The 25,283-nt window shown below is 40.4% G+C and overlaps 1 protein-coding gene across 10 annotated transcripts in view; it reads right to left on the bottom strand.

The window, feature by feature from the left end:
• The window catches only part of MAPKAP1 (MAPK associated protein 1), a 255,479-nt gene that overhangs the window by 89,684 nt on the left and 140,512 nt on the right, over positions 1-25,283 (bottom strand). For all 10 annotated transcript variants that reach the window (XM_026009306.2, XM_072748606.1, XM_026009309.2 and 7 more), the window contains 2 exons: positions 24,902-25,078; positions 9,533-9,642 (listed from right to left, as the gene is read on the bottom strand). In XM_026009306.2, coding sequence (XP_025865091.1) covers positions 9,533-9,642; positions 24,902-25,078 — 287 coding nt within the window. The remainder of the gene's footprint in view (positions 1-9,532; positions 9,643-24,901; positions 25,079-25,283) is intronic.

Below are 25,283 nucleotides of genomic sequence, written 5' to 3'. Positions count from 1 at the left end.
CTTCTTAAAAATTATTATGTGGATACATTTTTTTATAAGTTCATTTAATAAACATTTATGGAATGTCTTCTATTTGACACTGCTAAACATTGGGGTATATAGTGATTTAAAGAAACCGGAAACAAAAAACAGGGTCCTGCCGATACATATATCTATGTGTGAACTGAATTAAAAAAAACAAGGGTTCAGGGATCCCTGGGTGGCGCAGCGGTTTGGCGCCTGCCTTTGGCCCAGGGCGCGATCCTGGAGACCCGGGATCGAATCCCACATCGGGCTCCCGGTGCATGGAGCCTGCTTCTCCCTCTGCCTGTGTCTCTGCCTCTCTCTCTCTCTCTGTGACTATCATAAATAAATAAAAGTTAAAAAACAAAAAACAAAAAACAAAAAACAAGGGTTCACACCAAATACGGTAAGAGGAAAACTTCAGACATTTACTTTTTACTTCATGTACTTCCTAAATGTTCAATTTTTTTTTCAACAAGCATTTAATTTTTTTAAAAAGAAATCTTTAAAAGCCTATCTTTTACCACCCTTTAGTTTTAATATTAATACCAGAGATGGTGGCAGCCTCAAGGTATTTTAATTCTCCTCAAACTGTGCATTCAGCTCTAATAAAAGAAATCAGACTTTACTATATGGTGTCCATCTCTCTACTTCCTGTACTGAGTACCATCCACTTCTCTCCATGACTTAATTCAGGGCTCATCATCTGTTGGATAGAGTCCTCAAGAGCCTCCTCACGGGTGTCTCTGCCTCCTGTTTTATGTCCTCCAATCGATTTTTATCATGAAGATGGTGTGTTTTCTAAAAGAAATTCTGACTATATTGTTCTTCTTTCAATGGTTCCCCCTCTGCCACCAGAATAAAGCTCAAATTCAACATGGTTTACAAACATGACCTGGTCACAAATGACTACTTCAGGCTCATCATGCTCCACCCTGTTAACTATTACTCTTCTGCTTATTATATGGAACTACATGGGTTTCCAGAAGGCATCAAGCTCTCTCACTTCACTCCTTCAGCCTGAATCCTGTTTCCCAGCCTTCTTCATCTGGTCAGTTTCTACCATCTTCAGGTCTCACCTGGAAAATTTGCTCAGGATAGTTCTCCCTGACCCCCTAAGACTGGACTAGGGCTCCCCTCCCACCATGTGTGATGTGTGTACCCAGGCCTTACACTTATTTCCACTGATCACATGCACGGCATTGTAATTGCCTATTTGTCTCCCCAACTAAACACTAAGCTCCAGGAGGGTAAGGACCATTTCCTGGCTTCAACAAAATCCCTGATGCCAACAAAGTATCTGCTGCAAAGTGAGCCCCCAGTAAACAAATATAGCTTTTCTAGTTTTGAGTATATTATCAGGTCTGGCCTGGTCAGATCTGGACACTGCCTAGCTTCTGCAGTGTATCCTTTGCCCTGTTCTTGCTCTGGAAATTTGGGATGTCCATGTTTTGCCACTACATCTCAAAACGTCTCTGCCTGGACTGTCCTTCCTCTCACCCATCTGGCAAAATTCTATTTAATCTTCAAAAAATCATCAAATCTTTACTCCAGAGCATTTTTTCTCAGTCCCCTGCCTCTCCCAGTAGTTTAAGTACTTCCTTATTTATGCTGCTTTAGTAGCTTATGTACTTCTCCTTGTGAATTTGCCATATTTTACTGCCCCTTTTCTGAATCTGTTTTCTCACTGGGTTTCCACCTGATTCTAGCACAGTGCTGGCCCAGAGCAGGCAGCAATGGACAGTGACCGCTGAGGTCAACAGGGTCTGTCAGAGCCAGACTCAGAGCTTGAGAGCACACTTGCCCCTTCACACAGTGCCTTGGGTGACTCCTCCCTCAACCTCTCCACGTCACAGCTGAGGAAAGCATGGAGGTAAGTACAGGACTGCACATTCTGATACTGCAGTTCTGAATTCCAAGATGCATTTTTTCCTCCTTCTTAACATTTCTAAAATCAGGGTACAGCTTACAGTTAGTATGTACACTGAATGTAGTTTTCTTCTAAAAAGCTTTAATAAATTAGTGAACTAGTCCCTAGTGGCCCAGAGAAGGTCCTTCCTCTGACTCCATAATGTATGTGCCTCCTGCAGCACCACAGAGTCTGTCAGGTGAATAGGTCTTTTCTCTTTCTTTTGTTCGGCTTCTGCTTTAATCTAATCCACGTTGGTGACTGTCCCAGATGGAGTGAAAGAATAGATTTTGTGATGGAAAAGGAACTTCTGAAAGATTAGCGACTGGTAGGAAGAGTAAACGCTGGTCAAATGTAGTTTTGGCGAATGATATATATCAGGTTTTTCTGATATGGCGGTTGCAAGAGCTCACACACCTTTCTAAAATAATTGGGTCTCTAAAGTGGTTCCCAAAGATTTTTGCCTGACATAAATTCTCTAAATTTCCAGGCTTCCTAGATAAAATAGTTGACTGCAATGCCATCTTTAACATGCTCTGCTCTATTCTCAAGAAGATCCATCAGGAGCCTCAGAGCACTTCAGACAGGGGGAGGCTCAGGTGGGAAGAAACAACAAGATAAAGAGGCAGAGAGAAGACGAAAGGAGGAATATTTAACTTGGAGTTTCTTGCCTGGGGCATTTCTGAGTTATACATTTAAGCACTTTAGCTGCTCTAATTTTCTCTATCATTTTCCCACTGGGTCAGTGGATATCAAGTATCAGGTCTTTATTTCTTACCCCCTGCCCGCTGCCCATGCATAAGTGGCATCAGCATGATTATTTGTTCTTTCATGAGAAGGATCAGCTTCCCACAGAAATTACTGCCTTTTCGACTAAGAACATTTAAACGGTCTTATTTACCTCTTCTTCTTCACCTTCTTTTTCTTCTTTTGAAGGATTACCTGCTATGGCATAAGGAAACCACATGTCTGTCTCTGACTCACAAATTACTTTCATAAAAGAAAGGTTACTGGATTTTCTATCATTACAATTATACAAGAAATAAGACTCTTCAACTCTATAGCTAGAAGATTCTTTAGCTTATTTTAGCCTTTGGAGAACATTTCAGGTTAGAAGAGTGTTAGAAACCTTGCTCCCTCTAAAACATATGGGCTTCTCTTCTCCACAGGGCAGTTCAGGACAGGTGTATGTTGCTTTAAGAAAGCTAGACATAAAACATTAAAACTGACACCAATACAGACAAACTGTGCAATTACAAAAAGAATTCCTGGCTTTATATCTAGATTCACCACAGGGTTCCTTTAAATGCTGCACTTCCCTAGTGCATTTAGATCTTAGAATCAATGAACATTTCTGTTTACAGAATTTTAAATTTGTTCTCCCATTAGGGTTCTAATAAGCAACATGGTACAATAAAAAGAGTATGGGCTTTGAGGTCAAAAAAGCCTGTGCTCCAATTCTGCCATTTACTTACTGTGGAAATTTGGGTAACTTTAAGTTCTTTTAGAGCTGAGGAAAGGGAGGCTCAGAGAGGTAAGTGTATGATTATACATATAGTTCTTAACGGTTCCTTAATTCTAACGTGCACCACGCCCAAACCTTTCTTTTCTTTTCTTTTTTTAAAGATTTTATTTATTTATTCATGAGAGACACAGGGAGAGAGAAAGTTAGAGACACAGGCAGAAGGAGAAGCAGGCTCCATGCAGGGAGCCTGATGTGGGACTCGATCCTGCGTTTCCAGGATCACGCCCTGGGCCGAAGGTGGCACTTAAACCACTGGGCCACCCCAGCTGCCCCCCAAACCTTTCTAAAGTCTTGTCTGTAAGACAGGCAAAAAAAAAAAAACTACTTCCTAGGGGTGTCAGCAGATTAAATGAGGTAATATGTATAAGCACACAAAGGCACTCAATAAATCAGCTCTTTCCCCACTGGAACCACATCTTGGGGAAAGACCAACTCCTCGCCTGACACACAAATCCCCTTTAAAACATTACCGATAATTAATTAATTAGTATGCTACTTTCTAGGTCTATCTGGCATGAAAGTAAGGCCTACAAGTGAGTTGTTGCAGAGAGTGTGTCAGAGATTGGCCCTGCTGCTGCCAACTACTAAGTACAGCAGCTCCATGTTAGGTTATAGGCTCCAAATCCCCACACTGACTTCCCAGGTTCTCCACCTAGTCTGTCTATATTTCTCTGCCATATTGCAATGATCAGTTCTGCACTTCTTTCCAATTCTTTTCTTTCTTTGTGTTCATATTCTCTGTACGTCCCTTCCCCTCTTTGAGCCTCAGAGTATTTCACAGTAGTTAGAAGTTTGAATTTTATTCTGAAAGTCACTGAGGGTATAGAGCAGATATGATCTGATTTATACTTTAGAAGATCTCTGGGGCAGCCCGGGTGGCTCAGCGGTTTAGCGCTGCCTTCAGCCCAGGGCATGGTCCTGGAGACCCGGGATCGAGTCCCACATCGGGTTCCCTGCAAGGAGCCTGCTTCTCTCTCTGCCCCTCTCTCTCTCTCATGGATAAATAAATAAAATCTTTAAAAAAAAAAAAAAAAAAAAAAAGAAGATCTCTCTGGCTGCTATGTAGACATCAGAATGGAGGAGAACAATAGTAGAGGCAGGAAAACCAGAAAAACCACTATTTCAACAGTCTGGGTGAGGTCATGGCGATCTGGACTCATCCAGTCGAGATGGAAAAGATTGAGTAAATTCAGGATATATTCTGGAGGTAAAACTGAGAGGATCTGAGATCTGATATATTCTGGAGGTAAAACTGAGAGGGTGGGATGGGGGGAGGAAGTTAAGTAAATTAACTACACAGTAATCTGAAATGTTCTTTTATATTAAAATATAGTAAACCGGGGGATCCCTGGGTGGCACAGCGGTTTAGCGCCTGCCTTTGGCCCAGGGCGCGATCCTGGAGACCCGGGATCAAATCCCACATCGGGCTCCCGGTGCATGGAGCCTGCTTCTCCCTCTGCCTGTGTCTCTGCCTCTCTCTCTCTGTGTGTGTGTGACTATCATAAGTAAATAAAAATTTAAAAAAATTTAAAAAAATATAGTAAACCTTTAATAGCCACTACTTTGAATGACACTGCCCTCCTGACCCCCCCACCCCCCGCCAATTCTTCACAGCTTAAATGTGAAGGTCACAATTTAAGTGTCAATTTCTTGGGGAGGAGTTCCCTGACCATCCTATATGTTGTATCTTCTTTTCTCTCAGCCCCTCATATTTACCTTCCTTCTAGAATATAAGTTCCTCCTGAGCAAGGGCCTTGTAAATCTGCCTCCCACTGTCTCCCTGCACCCAAGCATAGGTCTGACAACATGAGAACACATGAGAAGTGAACATACAAATACATTATGGATCAAAATTTACATTTTACATGAATCTTTAATATAAAACTTTAGAATCCAATGATATCATCATTAGCCCTTTTTCTGAACAGAACCCTACACCCTGTGGTAGCTCTTTGCTCACCTTCTCTGCACCTAGCACTGTTTTAAGGAATAATGTGGAGGTGTTCTAGACAATGTCACTAATGATACTCTAGGTGTCTTGTGAAAATACAGTACATCAGCAAGCAATAAGGTGGCCTGTGACTCTAAACAGAGACGTTAAGAGAGAGCCCTCTTGACAAAGCTAACATTTATCTTTCAAAATCTAGGTGAAATTTTATAAGGGAAAAGCAAAAATGAATGCTATAAGGTTTATTAACAATACCATAAGAACTTTTCAAAAGTATTTTCAGATGAATAAAAATTTGTTTATCAAAAGGCAAGAATAAAGAAGGGTAAGAAAAAGTTAATATGCTTCTGGTTCAACTTTTCAGATGATAAGGAAAAACACCTCCATTTCAAAATGACAACAGATATTGAAATAGAGCCACACAGAAAACTATCCTGCTTGGAAAATCCCACTTCAAAGCCTTCTCTCTTTTGTAGACCAAGAGTTAACTATATTTCTGTGTCAATGTAAAACTGAAATTGTATCTACCTCCATTTCTTAAGTGTTCCTGCTTCAGGAGGCTGGTAAAGGCTGGTGGGAGACAGCATTTTTAAACAACAACAAAATACTAAGAAGCTCAGAAGATCACTAGCTGATTGTGAGGGTGAACTTGCCAAAAGGAGGACTTGATGAGCTAAGAGCTTTACTCACTAGACAACAGGTCAGTATATTTTACCAGCTAAATCATAGAACCCGACTGGCTACTCATTATGTCAAAAACACACACACCCGATTGTAAAAATTAGTAAAGAGATTCCAGCTAATTCTTCTCAAATCAGATTCTCCATTTACAATTTTCTAAACAATGGGGCCTTTCCGCCAATGCAGGTAGCTTCCATATGTCAAGTGGGTCAGTAATAAAATGAAAAGCTCCAGAGAAACTTTAAAAAAGATATTTAAAAATGGGCTTTTAAAAAAATGGGCCTTAGCAGAGAACTGACTGGAACACACCATGAAAAGATTAGTTCAGTACATGAATATTAATAGAAAAAACCCTGCAGTGTTCATAAATAGTTATGACAATGATAATTACAAATAATGCAAGTCAAAATTCTAGATCAGTTACAAGAGCCTGTCATGATGGTCCATCTATACCAAGCAAAAATATTTTACAACCCTAAGGGTTTCCATTGACAAACCTACCTACCTAAACAAAGATGACTTCTTTTGCTCAAATATCTGCCACCTTCCAATTTTTTTACAAATGAAAACTGGGAACACAGTGCCAGAGGGAAGGGCAACAGAGTGTTTAAGCCTTAAGGCAGGCATTAAACCCACATCTGGGTTTCATAATAAAATAATTTAGGTTCTCAGTTTATGATTATTATGAAATGGAGAGTTGTATGGTCAGTCTGAAAAAAAAAAAAAAAAAAAAAAAGGAGGAGAGAAGTCAGAGGTTTGTGGGTAAGCAGCACAAGTGCCCTGTCAGCCTATAAAAGGATTTCTGAAAGCTGGTTCTAGGACAGCTAACCCCTAATGAACTAGCAGTGAGACTTCTCGCCTTCACATGGCACGTGTTGTTTGATCTCGTCTCTCACTTCAGTTAATAGGAGCAGCAAAGAGACAAGTGCTGTTCTGTACTCCACCAGGCTGAAGCTGTTTGAAGAGAGGGCTGAGCGCCCTACTACTGTCCTGGACATGGGGTAAGGCAGGCCCCTTCTTGCAGAGACTGTGCAGGTCACTGTGGCAGACACTAAGCAAGGGCAAGATGAATGTCTCAAGCCTGGTATCTCCTGCCACCAGGTTCTTGAGTTCATGACTAGGTTCATATGTCATAATGTGTACAAGTATTTCACAGCCAATTGTGAGCATTAACAGCCTTTTTTTCTTTTAAGTAAACATACTGTGTTTCCATCTATGACAAGAGGATGTTCTTCTTTTCATTAATTACCCTCCCAAACAAGCCTACTCCACAATACAAAGTTTGAAACCACAAAATACACTGTCTTCACCAAGCTAACCTTAAATAAACATCTTTGCCAAACTGGAGATCCTTTGGTTTCACAAGACTCGACTTAATAAGGCAACAGAAAGAGCTTCTCGTTTTATAGAGGTATTTGGATTAAGAAATGGACAGTAATTTATGTAAATACATCAATCTCAAATGACTTCTCTAGTATGAAAAGGAATAAATAATGTAGATCACTGTGTTTTGGTTACAGCAAAGTCTGGTGGAAATGGCAGAGACATGTACACAGAGGTGAACATAAATAACCGTGTGTATGATAAACGTGGTTGCTGGAGATGGACACAGATAAATAGGTACACAATTGGAAAGAGATAGTTGGAGACAGAGGGAAAGACACTGGTTCAGCTGCACCTCAGCAATTTCACAAAGGTTTCATGGTCTAAAAAAATAAGCAACAGCTGAATTTCTAATAAGAAGGTTTAAAAAGCTGGTTCCTGCTCCTCTTGGGACAGCCTAGAATAACGCTATCTTTGAATATAATGAATGTGTCACAAAATGCACTACTCTGTAAGAGATTTAGGGACAAAACAAGAGGAAAAAAATAGGATCTTAACGGAAGACGAATGCTTATTAAATATCTTTAAATATCTGAAGCTGTTTAAATGCTATTAGATTGGCATCTAGAACCCCCAAAATCTTCTTTCCCCTGGGAAGGAAAGGCTATGCCTCTTCAATCATCCCTTAAATGTAAAGAGGTTTGACCCCCATGCAATGGATAAAAGTCACCCAAAAAATGAACAAAAGAGGTGTTTGGAAAAACCAGAACACCATTCATCCCAGCTAACGACTTGTTCATTATGAGTGATGATGGATAAAGACTTCTCATGCTGAGATGAAATCAAGATTTATATGCATTGTTTCCTCTCCCAACTTGTGGGAAGATCATCATCATTTAATTCTATCTCTGCGGCCAGTGATGGGCATCCAGAGAGCTGGTTATCAAACGGCGCAGTCAGCTGGCAAAAGCCGAAACGTGCAGTTGGCACATCTGGACGGAGCCGCCACAGCCGAGGGTGAACAATGACTCCTGGCAAGCATCCAAATTGCTTGCAGACGCTAGCAGGTCTCATCTACAACCGCCCCTACCAGCATCTCTCTCTCTCTCTCTTTTTTATGAGAATCAGATTTTCACTGCTCCATTCAATTGCTCTCCTCTGCCATTTTTTACAGCTCTTATCGTTCCCCTGGAATATGGCCTTGAGACAGCTCATCCGTGTCCTTCACTGTGTTATCTCTTCTAACTTTTATTAAAACTTCAGCTTTCATCTGAAGATAGCTAATTAAATCTGGAACAGATTATATGCCTCTCCTTAAAAAGAACACAAAACTATTTTCTTCAACCTGAGTAATGCCTTTTTTCCTCTCTAGAAGATGAAACCAAAGGTGTTGAAGAAGTCTCATTTATTTACAAAGCAATGATATTTGACATGTCATAAAGAGGTTGATTTATATTAAAGTTGTCTGTGGTATGACAAATCCTAGAGCTATTTCTCAAAATAATTATTTCTCAATACTGGTAATATTTTTTCCCTCATATCCTTTAAATATCATAGTTAATACCATAAGCTTATTTTCTGTACAAAGTTGGGTAATGAAGAATTAAAGATTAACAGGTATTTGTGCACATCGAGTGGATTATCTTAAAAAAATTTTTTTTTTTACAGTTGCCCTCATTTAGTAAAAATGAAAATTGTTTTTCTTTTATTGCATACCCCAAACACTAGCAACTGAGAGTTTCCCCTATGGAAAATTATGTGAAAACATGAAATTAAAAGCAGTCCTTCAAATTTAGGATTTGGTTTTCAAGACAGCTTTACACCAACTAACAGCTCAAATAGCTTTGCCTTAATTTATCACAAATTATTAATGACAGAGCTTCCATAATCAATATGAACATATTTTTCTCACACATGCCACTGACCCAATCTCTTCCTTGGGCCCAGGGGCAGTTTTAAAAATCACTTTTTTGCTGTAAATCTGCTAACAAAACCTTCCAGCAATGATACCTAAAACAGTATCTAGCCAGCCATCTCACACACACACACACATATATATATGCGTGTGCATGCACACACGCACATGTATACACCCACCAAGCATTTTAAACTAACAGTTGAGCTTCTATTTCCAGAGTCTCACCTGAAATTTTCTGAGATCCTTTTCTTCGCTTCACTGCCTTAAGCAAGATTTCTTTCATGGTGACCTTTGTGTTGTCCACTTGAATAAGGGAAAATCCATGAGCAGCATTTCTGCAGGAAAAGACAAATATTGAATCATCATTAATATTCAATCAGAGGAATGTTACTGTGGTCTTCACTGTATTTAATAAAATTTTACTGAGTGTACCTCAATGTGCCAATTATTTAAAAACAGACTAATTTCTAATGAAAGAGAGAAGCATTCTGGTATAAATGGTTCCAAGTTAAAGAAAGGTCAGAGTTAGGGAAGGTTTTTCTAATTTCTCTCAAGTTGAATCTACTTGGTCTGTGTGGGTCACTTGTAGCATGGGTTACTCATGTTGGCTCCCAAGCCAAATCCTGCAGCAAGGATTGATAATAAACTTGGCTTGTGTCAGTAGATGTCACTGCAGGCAGATACTATGATCACATTAAAGTTCATGGATCCCTAGAGGAAAACATCATGGAGTGGCAGGGGTAGGAGGTGAGAGGAAAACATTATAGCCCAAAGCAATTTAGAATAAGAGAAAAAAAGGCTCAAACTGGCTAGTAAGTAAGTAAGTAAATAAACAAATTTTAAACGTATAGTCTGTATACTTCAGTAAGAATGTTTTAATCTACTTAGTCCTAGAAGGTCAAATAAAATGTGAAATGAAGCATAAATAATTACAAGTCAAAATACTAACATTACTTGTAGCTTCTAGCCAGTCGAACTTGGAGGGAGTGATTCATTTAGATAGGAAAAACCTGGTAGGGAACAAGTACCCTAAAAACAGAAGCCCATCCCTGATTGAGGTGTAACTTCACCAAGACTGTTAATTGCAATAGCAAGTATCACAAATACTACTCACTATGCTCGGGCACCAGAACAAAACAGGCCAATTCCAAGCAGTTCATGTAACAAATGGGACCCAAGTTTCCAACTATGGAACATGGGAATTACCACAAGGAGTTTGGTCACATTCCCATTTCCTCATAAGAATCTCAAAGGAGAACACATGGCCAAAAAATATGGCAGAACTTTATATTGACAAGAAATCTGAAAGAAAAGCCAAGCCCCAAGCTAAGCCACAGAAAAGCTTCCCAATGGTAGGTCAGGCTGAGAAGGGGCCTTAAACCTAGTTTGGACCCAACCAGGTGGCTGGCTTTCCAGAGGGGCTGTGGGCCCATCTCAAAACGAAGGACCCAATTTGCTTCCCTAATACAAAGACATCTTCACACCCCTCCTCTCCATACGGCTTGCTGTTTAATCCTTGACATTCCATTTGTTAAAAAGCAAAAGCCGACGCTGGTCTAGCCAGCACAATCATCCATTTTAACTTGGTCAAGTTCTTGCTATTGAACAGCAGGCCTGAGAACTGTCAAGCTAATTTTACTGAACACTCTGTTACTGAATCATGCCTGAGATCCAGCCATTCTTTACCTCAGAAGCTGGACCCCATCCCAGAACAATCTTTAAAAGTTTATTTTACTGATCAAAGCAAAATAAGAAATAGCTCTTTTTTTAAAACTATATTTAGGGAGCGATGCAGTAAGTGATACTTTGGCAAGAGCACTGAAATGTAAAGTGCCTTGTGCATTTATAAACTTGGGGGTATTTGCTCTGGCGCTAGGCCAGTGTATGTTTGGAACAAATGCCAATCATCCGCATTCAGGCTTGTCTTCCCCTGCTCTCTCCTCGGAAGTCAGTATGCGCTCCATCTGTGACAATATGTTGGGCGATGGGTGAGTGGGGCCTAAAAGGAACACAAGTTCTTGGGTCTGCACAAACTAGTACTGGGCTAGATCTCACGAACTTCCATCCACCCAGGTTCCACCCAAACTATTTTAGATCTGAGTCTGCTTATAAGTTGCTTACATTCTCTCCTAATCTGCTGCTGGCTGACAGCATTATTTCAAACCAATACGTTTATCTTTTTTAGCAAAGGCAGACTAGAAGCTCAAAAGGAAGCCTTGCATTTGCACTAACTTCCATAAATTAAAAGTTGTCCTTTTAAAAGATTTTTGAACAGAGGAAAATCCCTAGTCTGTATTTTTCTGTCATTTTACCAAAATGTACCTGGGTGACAAGGTTAAAGCAAGCAGAGGAAATCCCTGGCACTTATCATCCACAGGCATTACTGATAAATTGTGTGGTGGAGGAATAAAGGATTACCTTCTGTATTTTTTCATTACACTTTTCTTTTGTTACAGAATACATAAATCCATTGTGGCACAATGTAATATGTATCACCATGCTACACCTGCGGACGCTTCCGAGCGGCTGCCATGTCTGTGCAGTCAGGAATGATAAGTGAACCACCCGTGAATGTTAACGATAGTGATCATTCTGAGGTAACTCGGCTCTCCATCTTCCTTTACAGCCTCCGTGCTGCAGCCAGGGTAGCAAGGTTCATGAGAGGAAAATGAAAACAACAGTGGAGGGAAGGGGCGCGCCTGGCACTCAGAATGTGCCTTCACGAGTGTGCGGTATCTCACTCTGGGGCTCCATTTCGGTAAAATTGTGCACGTTAAAAGGAGAAAGAGGTTGTGACCTGCGCACTGCACACTCAACCAGACCCGATGAAGGCTTCCTCAGGTCAGTCTCCCACTCCACTTGCTTCTCTCTTTCCACACAAACACCAACTTTGGATCTTACGCGAAGTCTACAGCACTTAAGGGGGGCAAAATGTTTCGAAAATACAAGAGCACAGAACCTAAGTGGTTCTCAAAAGACCTCTAGGTGTAAGTGTTAAGTTATGCTCCCATTTAATAAATGGATATGGAGACTTGCTCCCACAATTTTCAGCCTGACTTCCAAACATTCTGGGTTTTATGCCTCATTTCTTTATATCCAGAAATTTTTATGGGCTTTCTAAAAAGTCTATAGAAATACATCTTGTGGAGCTGCTTTTATTTAATGCTGGGCATTGGGTCTGTGATTGAAAAGACATTGATCTCAAGGGAAATGTTGGAGCAGGTAAGTAGGGGGCCAGTCCTGCCTCCCTTCTGTGTGGCCCTACATTCCAGTTTCTGAGTTGTGACCTGTGTTGAGGGTGACTAGCCCTTGGACAGACAGGTGGACGGATAGACAGATGGATGACAAACCTTGAGGCCTGGCTCAGAAACTCCTCCTCCTCCTGTTCCCCTCATGGACAGCTTGTTTTCCACCGCAGCAGGGCACTGGGGGACAGTGAGCAGAAGCAGCTGCCCTCCACAGCTCCTTGGGCTGCCTGTGCTGGGCCTAGGATGAAGCGCCCCTTCAGGGAGCTAAATGCTGCCAGGAGTGCTTCAGTCAATTCAAAGTTAGGTCCTGTCAAGTCTCGTAACCACTGAAAAACGTATGGGCATTTTAAAAAGAGATTACTCAGTTGAGGAATTCAGCTCTGTCCCAGTGCAAAGCCATTCAGTTACCAGAGGGAACTTTTTATACTCACATTAACCTAACACGATGAGCATTTCTCTGCTAAATATTAAACCAGAGGTGACAGGGCACAGGTCCTTATCTGAAAAGCTTAGATTCTACTTATAGGGACAGAGCTGGAAGCAAAAGTCAAGTTGGAAGGCAACATATTGGAGAGGAAAACACATGAGCTGGGAGTTAAATACCCTTTGGTTCAAATTTTGGTTCCACGGCTAACCAAAATGTTGCCTTACATGTGGTAATAACCTCAGCTGCATCCATGAGGTGAGGAGGCCACTTAATTGTCAGGGAGGATAAAACAGACAATGAATGCCATGCACCAGGCATTAAGGTTGGCAAACAGTAACAGGAGCTTAAAAATGTTAGTTCACTTGCCCAAGTCATCACTCCAAGAGAAGAGGCCCCATTCACCCCCTCTCTCCTATTCCTTCAGCACAGATTGCTTATTTGGGGGAATGGATCCCAACCATTGCTTATAATTGGTAACACAGGGCCACTAAAATGTACAATTTGCTGGGCATGGTGGCAATAGTCAGGGACACTGTAAGCAAGCAACCTCTGGCCCAGGCATCAAGCTCCCTCCAAAGCTCATGGAAGAGTATTCAGCTCCATTTTCAAAGCTTTCATTTCTGGGGGAATAAGCCAGAGAAGTGGGTATATTGTACCTCAGCTTAATTTACTGGCTTTGGATGGGAATGATGGAAGTAAAGAATCATGGTGGTGGTGCAGAGAAATTCAATGAGACTTGTGAAGAGCTTTTTGAGCTGCACAGTACAATTATTATTCAATGATTACAACAGTGACAACAGCAACCACTACCTACTGAGCCTTAACTATGTGCCATGTGCAACGTTAAGCTTTTAAAATCTGTGTCAATTAATTGAATCCTAAAATAGGTGCTTATTATATATTCATTTTACAGACTATGAGGCTGGAGGCATTGGGGAATTTACCTGAAGTCACTCTATTAAAGATCTTAATTTTGAATTCAGAAATCAACAATATGGTCTCTAAACCAAGTAGCACAGTCCAGTGGGAAAGGAAGACAGAGAAGCAAAGAATTGCAGTGCTATGTGATAAGTACAAAGACAGAGGTGAGCTCTGAGTGCTACCAAACACAGAGGCACTTAACCAAGCTGGAAAAGGGTAAGGGGATCAGAGAGCTTCTTAATGAAGAGGTCTTAAAACAAGCGATCGTTCAGTTCTGTATCATGCTAAAAAAGCTGGTGGTGACCAGAAGGCAGCAGAGCATAGCAAGCTCTGGAGTAGAGCCTACTTTGGAGTCCCAGCCCTGCCTTCCTGGGATAAATGATATAATCTCTCCCTCTCCAGCTTTCAGCTTCCTCATCTACACAAGAGGGATAATCCTTAGAGTATAAGATTGTTGTGAGGTCTAAATATTTGCAAAGTAGCTAACATAACATCTGTCATATGATAAATGCTTACTTAATATAATAACCATGGCTTTTCTATGTACAAGGAAGTGATAAATGAGATGTAAGTTGTCAACATTTATTGAGCACTTACTTGTTCATTTCATCCGCCCAGAAAAAGTAGGTGCTATTATCAGTCCCATTTTATAATGGAGGAAATTGAGGTTGGGCATGGTTATGACACCTGCCTGGAGTTACACCCAGGGCAGCCAGACCTCAAAGCCTGAGTTTTAAACCTCTCTACAGCCCAGAAGAGAGCCTTGAGGACTCAAGGTAAGAATAGACTTTCAGAGAGCACATCCTCAAGATAGGAACTACTGGACAGGCAAAGGTTCAACTTACACTGTAACACTCAGTTTGATTATAAATGCCCCGACTCTTACACTAGCCATATGAACTATGAGATCCCTTTTTAAAAGCCCTTGGAGAATATCATGGTTTCCTGAGCCACAGTCTCAGTTTGTGGGAAAAGGCTGCCAAAAGCAGGACTCGATTCTCCACTCCTGACCAGGTCATAACAATGATGAAGACACACTCCTACAGTTCCCAGCCTGTGCTGGTCCCAATTCCATGCATGTTCATTCTTTAGCACTTCAAAGTAGAAAATGAAAATATATGAGCAAGAGAAAGCCTTGTAATAACTGCAGCATGCCTGCTTTAAAGCAAGTCCTTCGGGTATTACTTTATCCATAAAGAGAGTTTACACTAGTGTGAGTGCCACATTTTGTTTCCCCTTGCACTGACAAAAATTTTTTTTTTAAAGATCAAAGAGTATTGTGTGAGTATGTGATGTTTGACATTGGACAAAGTACTCTTTTTCAAAACAGACATTTTCCAAAAACATAACTCGCTAGACTAATGGGCAGTGAGAAGCCAAAATGACTGCCCTCCACCTTCTCCTTGTGTATCTTTGCCAGAGTCCTTGGGACTTGCCAAATCCGGTCATGCCTGCTTAGCTTGCTCGACTGATTGTGCCAGAAAAGAAAATAAGACACAGATGTATTTGAGCTCTTTGAGATGCCAGTAAGAGAGACAGCTAATGGCTTCATTTCGACCCTCCCCTTCCAGCTGGGCACAGGTGGGGGATAATGAGGTCCCTCTCCCTAATCAAACTCAATTATTTACTACTCTATATAACCACAAAGACATTCACATTCAGTTCAGAATATAAAACACACCGTGGGCTACTTCCAACCACTGCCACTGGGTATTTATAACAAACTCAAGTGCCTAACAGTTTGCCTTGGCAGGAGTTTAAGTGTGTAAAGTTTTGCAAACTGTTTCTGTTCAAATATGTCCTGCTGAAATGGGGTCCCAGGCGGGGTTCCATAACTGTCAGGTCAGTGAACTGCATAACATCTGAGAATGTATTCACCATGCAGCGCAGACAGGATCTGGAAATCAAACGCTTCGTTCTATTGCAACCTTCTGAGAAGCATCACAGTTTTTTCAACAGTAAGACTGACATTGTATTAATAAACATTACAAGTCACTAGCCTGACATGTACATAGCAGCAGCTGACAGACTCCAACATAAGCTGAGGGGAGAACAGAGGAAATCAAAATGAGACATAGTAACTAAACATGGCCAAAGGGGGTGGATCATGAAACAAATCACATTAATGTCAGAAATGTGAGTCCTAAACTTTTAAGATATAAAGCAACTAAAGCAACACTCTGGTGTAATTTTTGGATACCAAAGTAAGTTGATGGCTATCTAAAATGTGTGCTTTTATTGTAGGAACAGAGAGTATCCTGGCACAATTTCAACAGACATTCCAGTGAGCAAAACATACATATTTAGCTTGTCTGACCTTTAAATTCTTAGAAGTATGTAATTAATGCTTTCCATCTTTATTACTTGCTCCAATATTTCTGTCACTTCAAACAGACACGAAGAAAAATCTTTTCTTTTCTCTAGACAGTAGCTGTTGCCAAAAAGGAAATCAAGTCAGATTCACAAATACAAAATTAAACAGGCTGCATATGTTACATTTCTGTGCACGAGGACAATCTGGACAAAGAAAATGTTTGCTAATACAACAGAATGAAAAGAAACAACACACAGTTGGTCTTCTATGACTCAAGCAAACAATAAATAAGATAATTTATACCCATATTGTCAGGCTTTGTTACAAAGAATACAACAGGCATCTCCCCCCCCCCCCACACCCTTAACCTATTTTAGCTCTGCCTTTACCAAATGTATGACCTTGAGCAAATAACCACCTGTCTCTGTTCCTCAGCTCATATATTATAAAAATGAGTTTCTTATAAGGAATAAATGAGATAATGGCTACTGGGGCACCAAACTAAGTGTGCAAAAATGCTCATTTCCTTTTTTTTTTTCTCTTCTCCAGACCACAAAGCAGTATCACATAAGAGTTGGAGAGGCTTCAAACTGATGATATCCTTTCAAAAAGGTCTGGTTGCTTGGGGTATATTCTGGAGATGTCATCAAGATGGTACACTAAAACTACCAACTCTTTTGAAAAGTCCTCATGCAGCCAAGAGCAATTAATCTAGGGCACACCTTTTAAAAAGTACCTAATCTTTCCTTTTATACAGAGCCAACAGAAGCCACAGCAATCTCTGGGAACTCTCTGCTCTCTGGGCCACAATGCCCAAAGCAGTCCAGCTTCTGGTGGAAGGCTCTCTACCAACTACCCAGTGGTCCCTTTGCCAAATAGCAAAATCTTAGCCGGACTTTATTTGCTCTGTTCTATAGCTATTTGTTAGAAATATTCCTTCCCCATGTCCACCTAATATAACAAACAGTATAAGTAAACACATGTATGGGAGGGTGATTTAATGTTCTGACTGCTGACTTAGGGGGATTCTGTCCATTTTACTGGTTTGAACTTTTCTTCTCTTTTTAAAACCCTTCTTCCCCACTCCAAAGTAGGATCCCGGTGTGAAATGTCAATATCAACACACGTAATGACACCATCACAGCTGCTGTTGTGACAACAATACCATTTTTAAACTCAATTCAGTTCCACAAGTTCTAACTGAACTTGCCTTGTGCTGGGGAATGAAAGAAGAGGGACAAAGCAGGCTACTCCCCACTCCAAGATCTCATCCTCCCTTGTCCTACTATGTCTAAAGGCCCAGCAGGCCTTGGCTTGGTCACTGCTGGCAAGAAGCACTTCTTCAGATACTGGGAACCAGTTGAGATCTAGTTATTTAGTTTTGGGAGGTAACCAGATTCCCTCATTCCTCTACTTCTCCCCTTCCACATTCCTGATATCCATATAACTTCAATGTTTAGGCTCAGAGCAGCTAGCAGTCAACAAGTTAGGGACTCCTGTTTATATACACACTGGATCTGTCCAAAACCAATTACAAACAACGGGTATCTTAGAAATCCACTTGCCTGTCTGGTGAAGGAGAGATTTTCTATTAGCATGCTTCTAATTTGCAAACTGTTAGTGTAATCCATTCTCCCTCCTCAAACAACAACTCTGTATCCAGGAGTTTCCTGGAACAAGGGCCGGGGAGGAGAAGGCTGGTCTCATGCCACCAATTCAGTAAGAACATCAGAAATCATCCAGCTTCATATTCTTCTCCACAGAACAACTGTGGGACTCACTTAGGATTAACTACCCCTCTTTTTAAAATTTTCTTCCAGAAAGAGAGAGAGAGAGAAAGAACACATGCACATGAGCACGGAAGTTGGAGGAGTTGGGAGCATAGGGGTAGGGGCAGAAGGAGTGGGAGAAAGAGAATCCCACGGAGTCTCCACACCTAGCACAGAGCCTGAGAAGGGGCTCAGTCTCATGACCCCGAGATCATGACCTCAGCCAAAATCAAGAGTCAGATGCTCCTCTACCAACTGAGCCATACCCAGGCACCCCTCTCCTCTTCTTAAAAATACATAATTCTATAACTTAAAGTCACTACCTTGCGTGATGGAACAAAGTGAAAGTTTAAATTTTCTTTTGTAGGAAGAAACACAGCTCTATTTTTAATCTTTCTAGGATAGATGTGTTCATTATATAATAAATAATCCAAGTAAATAAGTAAATACATAATAAACAAATAGGACAACCCGGGTGGCTCAGAGGTTTGGTGCCACCTTCGGCCCAGGGTGTGATCCTGGGGACCTGGGATCGAGGCCTGTGTCAGGCTCCCTGTGTGGAGCCTGCTTCTCCCTCTGCCTGTGTCTCTGCCTCTCTCTTCCTGTCTCTCATGAATAAATAAATAAAATCTTTAAAAAAAAACCAACAACAAATAAACCCCATATACATCTTTGTGTGAATTATTCTGACAGACGTAACAAAAATAGCAACTATGTAATACTTCCTACATCCTAGGGTCTGAGCTAACTTTCTCATGGTAGCATTTCCTACCTAAGGTTCAAAGGCCCCCACGGTCAACAGACGAATTCACAGGCTAGGTTTCAGAATTTTAAAATTTTGCTTTTAGTTTAATTAAAATCATGAGCACACACACATATGTATCATATACATGATGTATATTTAGAAAAGCAAAATTACATATAGATTACATATATAATAACTTATATTAGCAATAGATATATAGATAGATAAACAGGTAGAGATGTAGGCCATTTCTAGCCTTTCTGTTCCCCATTCTCTACCCAGCCTGGGAAGCTGTGAATCACTACTTAGAGGAGAAACACCCAGGAGAGCAACCTAACCTTTGTCCAATAGATCTAAAGAAATAAACTTACTAGGATAAGCTAGGGTCAACAAATCTATCCCATGCCTGTTCATTGATGTATTGTTGTCTATGGCTACTTTCTTGCTACTATGGCAGAACTGAGTTCTGTATGTACGTATGTATGGCCCACAAACCTAAAATATTTACTAGTTGGCCCTTTATAGAAAAAGTCTGCCAACTTGCTGGATGAGCTGGTGAGATTTGGGGGGTTTTGTATTCCAGCAGCTAGTGATTTAACATCACTAATAGATTCAGTAAAAAAGCCAAATGACATCACTGAAAGTCTCATGCAAAAACAGTTTGTTGAATAGAGAAAAGTGATGGGAGAAGAGGGCACAAGTCTCTATGGAACAGGTTTGTTGACCTCTGAAGAATTCAGGCTCTGAGTGCCCAAGTCACACTGTGACCAGGTATCAATCAGGCAGAGAATCCAACTAGGTACAGACCAATTGACAAGAGCAAAAGGTAGAGTCACCAATCATCCTGGTTCACTAGGGGCTGAAGGTGGTGCTTCTGGGTAGAAGACTTTGAATTTCACAACAGGAAAGTCCTGGGCAAACTGACATAAATTGGTTATTGTTGCAGAAATGTTCTTTGCTTTTCCAGTAAAGCACATTTAAAATTGGGGGGAGGGATGCACTATAAATCAACTGGCTCATTAAAATAATGGACTAGTAGTTAAAAATACACTCAGTGTTTAAAAGGGCAAATATTAATATGGTAGTCAATGTTTCATATGAAAATCAAAAAACTCAAGTTGACAAGTAAAACATTTAACACCCATTAAATCCAACATCAGTGATTTAATCTGAGCAAAACATCATCTGTTGCATTTCAGTTGTTAATTTGTATTTTATTAATGTTATAGTTTTATTTGTATTTAATTTATAATTTTGTTTGGATTACATAAAGACATGGAATTTATAGCTAGAATTTTACATTTAAGTGTATTTAAGCAACATTATAATAAAACAAATTTGGGCAAACACTGAGGCTTCAGGAGAATTAATTTTCCTTTAAAAGATGTATGTGTATTACTTACATTTAAGAAATTTCCTCATGACAATTCCATGAGGTAGTTATTATTTCCCTCATTTCACAGATGAAGCTGAGGCTACAGTCATATAGCAAGTCACCAGTGAAACTGAAACTTGAGCCCATATTAGCTGAAGCTCAAAGTCTGTGTGGCCTCACTTGGAGTGGGGAAAGATGGTCTACGGAAGGTGTGAGGGGTGGGGTGGATGGTGTGAGGGCCTCTGCAAGTCAGAAAGCAAGCTGGGAACATCATGGTATTCAAAAGGCAGGAATAGGCCTGTGCAAGATGCTAGGTGGGCCCAGGAAGTGAGGCAGGACAGAAAGCTTGGCCAGGGGCCCTCCTAGCAGCCCACAGACACCTGAAGATTCATTCATTCCTTCTCTATGAAGCCCTGCTGGCTACTAAGGACATAGAGATTAAATAAGACTGTGTGTACCCTCTCTTCAAGGAGTTTATGGTCTTGCTACTACCTCTTAAAGGATGTTTTCCCATAAGAGGACTGATTTGAAGTCTACAGATCTCCAATGTCTACCCCTGTGCATACTTAGCAAAAACTATCTCAATAATTTTTCAGTCCAGCTGGGCAATGTCTACCCACATGCTGCCCCTCTCTGCTACAAAACACAAAGGAGGGGAAGAAGAAAAATGAAGAAGCAGCAGAGATCTATTCAGTTGAGTCAAGAAATATTTGTGGCGGGCAGCCCCAGTGGCTCAGTGGTTTAACGCCACCTTCAGCCTGGGGCGTGATCCTGGAGACCTGGGATCAAGTCCCACGTTGGGCTCCCTGCATGGAGCCTGCTTCTCTCTCTGCCTGTCTCTCTCTCTCTCTCTCTCTCTGTGTCCCTCATGAGTAAATAAATAAAATCTTTTTTTTTTTTTAATTTTTTTTAAATTTTATTTTATTTATTTATGATAGGCACACAGTGAGAGAGAGAGGCAGAGACACAGGCAGAGGGAGAAGCAGGCTCCATGCACCGGGAGCCCAACGTGGGATTCGATCCCGGGTCTCCAGGATCGCGCCCTGGGCCAAAGGCAGGCGCCAAACCGCTGCGCCACCCAGGGATCCCAATAAATAAAATCTTAAAAATATATATATACCTGAAAAGAAAATGGATTCAATAAAAATTATTTTAAAAAAGAGAAATATTTGTAGCATACCTATCACAGTAATGGAGCTATGCTGGGTGCTGTGGGACATAAATAATACAGTTCTTGCCCTCAAGGGTTTCCTAGTCATAACAACAATAATTGCTATAAATACTCAGACAATGCTTACCTAAGTCAGGCACTGTTCTAAGTGTGTTACATGTATCGACTCATTCAGTGCTTACCATGGCTCTATGAGATAGGTATTATTGTTATTACCCTCATTTGACTGGGCAACAAAAAAAGTTAAGCAATTCATTGAAGATTACACACACACTAGTAAGGGGAAAGTCAGCATTAGCACCCAAGCATTCTGGCTTCAAAGACCACCATGCTTTTACCTACTACACTGTAATATATAGTAGCTGAATGTTGGCCTTAAGACAGTGGGATTCACTTGAATGACGAGACCAGCACTAGATTCCCCACCTCCATTCCAACCCTCAGCATGGTATTGCAAGAGCATGGACTTTTCAGTCCAGCATGGGGATGAATCCAGGCCTGAAAGCAATACTTGTCAGCTTCAGTTTTCACGTCTCTAAAATGGTCATAATAAAAACCAGGCTATTTGCAGATTAAGTGGAATAACATATACATAGCTTTCAATTAGAAAATACTAATCCACTTCATATTGTCAAAACCTAGCTCCCTCTTCCTCGTTCGGTTCAGTGTCTTCCCAGACACCCTCTGCCCATTCTCCCCTGGGAGAAAGACACAAGGGGCCCTTGTTAGGGGTTATTTTGTTGGGATTTCACTCTCTGAAACTTTGGATACATCCCTGGAGACTCTTAAAGGTCTGCTCTGTCTTACATTTGTAGGATAGCCTTTTCTAACCTAGAATATAGACCAGCAAGGTGAATGGAAGGTTGCTGAAGCAAGAAAATACACATAGGGCAAATGGTCAGTAATCTGTATTATTTCACCAGACAAATGAGAAAAAGAACAGAAAATTTAGTGACACTTTCTTTCTAAATGCTCACATATAAAGATTTTACTTTACCTTGTGTTTTCAGAAACACTCTAGACATGTTGAATAAGCTCTCTTGAACTTTAAATAAGAAAAAGGATTGACTGGGGTATGTGTGTTTGGCAGTGGGGGTACAATGGTGGTAGTAATTTAGGAAGAAAGTAAGAGTATTAAGTTCCAAGCAATTGTTGCTACTCTCTGCCTCCCCGCCTCCGCCATTCTCCAAAAGCTGAGGTTCATACGAAGACCCTGTGTAGTCTTCAGATGCTTCTTCCAGGAAGGTATGTCCTGCCTACCCCCGAGCCCCCTCTATGGAAAATCACTGATTTAAAAACTCAGGTTTTTAAAAGGACTTGTTCAAAAAAATGTGATGGTCATATGTTAATATTTATGTAGTAAAAATTATGCACTAATGAGAACAACTCTTCCAGTCATTTATAAATAAACAACAAAAATGCAAGTGGAAACTGCTGAAGTATCCCTGTATACATCTTTTAAGGTAAAAAGAAACAAAGTTCTAATGATACTTTTGATGGTTAGACTTTGAAAAGATACTTTTATGAATTCTAATGGTAGCACTGTAAATTGGAACATCTTTCAGAAGTCTACATGTCAATACAAAGTAAAATTCTAATAATGTTTCTACTCTGACCAATAATCCTACTCAGGAAATTGTCTAAAGGAAGTTATTCAGCAGAAATAAAAAGGATATAGATAAGGACTTTTTCTACAGAATCACTTATTAAAACCAAAGGAAGGAAACCATCTAAACATCCCATTGGTAGGCTCCTACTTCAGCTTGTACCACCTTTTCCAGTGTACTGCTCATTACATTTTAATGATTTGATAATTGTCTCCCTCCTAGACAGTAAGCTCCATGAGCACAGGGGTTCTCTCGGACTGGATTCTTGGCACATAATAAATGTACATCATAGGAACTACGAACAGATACCAAATATTTGTAATTTTAAGTAAAAATAATACAATATTTATAGTAGACTTGAAACTGTAATATATATAATATGTGGAAATGATGATAGGAAAACGAGAGTACTTATATTAGGATGGAGGAATCATTGTATAACTTTTAAATTACTTTCAGTATTCTTCAGTGTTGTTTTAGCACCTCCAAAACATAAAAAGATGGAAAATATTTACTGTTACATACACCAAACAAGACTTCATAACTAGGGTAAAACCCTAAGTACAAATATTTGGAAGTCATCCCCTCCTGCCAGCCACCCTTTTCCCCCAGTACCCAGGTATTCTTTCTTTGTTCCTATATCATAGGTAACACAATCCTATTTTTAGCAAAAATGTGAAACAAAGTCAATATGTTTTGAAGAGACAAAGTCCTCTAAAGCAATCCCTCCTGTGTATCCACAGGATACATTGTGAATTTGCCGGTTACTAACAGCAGGGGGTGCCAAAAGGATCAATATTGTTCCCAAGAGAGGGCTAGGAGGACAGTCTCAGTTCCAGTTAGTTGAGCTTAAGCTGTGCTTTAGAAAATGCTACAGGCTTTCCTTTAACAACCAGGACCTCTGGGTAAAACTCGCTCTAGAGACTTAAACAAAAATTATATTTTTATTTTCATTAACTTCTAACTGATATTTAACATTTCCTTGAATTACTGATGTAATCAACAAATCACAGTAGTATTAGCAGTACTGGTGACTGTCATGAACAGAAAAAAAACGCATGTCACAGCACACTGCAGTTGTTGCAAATTTCTCAGATATCATTTATACTCATCACTACTTTGAAGCAAGAGACTTCAGGAGTTAGGCCTGCTGTTGGATCTTGGTATTAAATGTATTAATAGGGGATCCCTGGGTGGCTCAGTGGTTTAGCGCCTGCATTCAGCCCAGGGCGTGATCCTGGAGTCCCGGGATTGAGTCCCGCATCAGGCTCCCTGCATGGAGCCTGCTTCTCCCTCTGTCTGTGTCTCTGCCTGCCTCCTCTCTCTCTCTCTCTCTCCCACCCCCCTCTCTCTCTGTGTCTCTCATAAATAAATAAAATTAAAAAAATAAATGTATTAATAAAGCTACACATATTACTATATCCAAACTCATTTAGTAATTTCAGAAGTATTTAAATATAATTCTTTCATATTCTCGTGGAATTTATTTTCTGCATTTACAAACACATTTTCTAGAAAGGGCTTTTATAGGCTTTACCAGACTGCCAAAGGCACAGGAAAATTTATTCCTTATCAGTCTAAGGGAAGGCAACTAAGAGGAAAAGTCATATTTGATTTGAATAAAGTTGGAGGGGAAAATAAATAAGTCACAAAAGTAGCTGCAATACACATTTTCACATAGTTTGGAGTCCATGAAAAGAAAGAAGGAAACCCAAAATTTTTACTTCACCAGCTCCAAAGTACCCCATTCATATGTCCAGAGGCCTGGTTCACAGATACTATGTTCAGAGATTTACCTCATGCAATTTGCTACTGCAAAGCAGTTTCCATTTAATCTAGGTGCAGAAGCATGAAATACAATGCAAATGCTGTCCCCAACATCTCCTTGGAAGTAGTCACTACAAATGGACATCTAGATACCCAATATCATTCATATGATGAACAAAATCAAAAACAAGTCCAAAATTCTAGAAGGCAGAGGTGAGATACTGAGATCAGTAACAACGCCAATACTTACATTCGAACAAAGAGTGACTCTTTGGATGTCAGACCAGGAGATGAATACTTTTCAACCAGGGCCAAAGTACTGAAGCCAAACTTATGAATGGGCTCATTGGAATCCAGTGGGGGAAAGTCTGTGTCAACCTCCCCATCATCCTCAGCAATATGCAGGCAGTAGGCACTGACATTGTCACTGAAAGGAAAACCAAAAAGGTGAGTGAATACCAAGATGAAGGAGGGACAAGGAGACCAGAGGCTATGGTATCCAGCAAGCAAACTGGGACATTGCTGTTCTTTTACCCAAAAGCCTGGTGATATAGTTAGATTCCCCCAAATCCTATTTCATTTGATAAAGAAAAAACATGGCAGTACAAAAGGGGAGAAAAGCAATATGAAAC

This window comes from Vulpes vulpes, chromosome 2, assembly GCF_048418805.1.
Source record: "Vulpes vulpes isolate BD-2025 chromosome 2, VulVul3, whole genome shotgun sequence".
Lineage (NCBI taxonomy): Eukaryota > Metazoa > Chordata > Mammalia > Carnivora > Canidae > Vulpes > Vulpes vulpes.
Note: the sequence above shows the minus strand (reverse complement) of the source record. Positions and strands in the feature narration are given on the sequence as shown.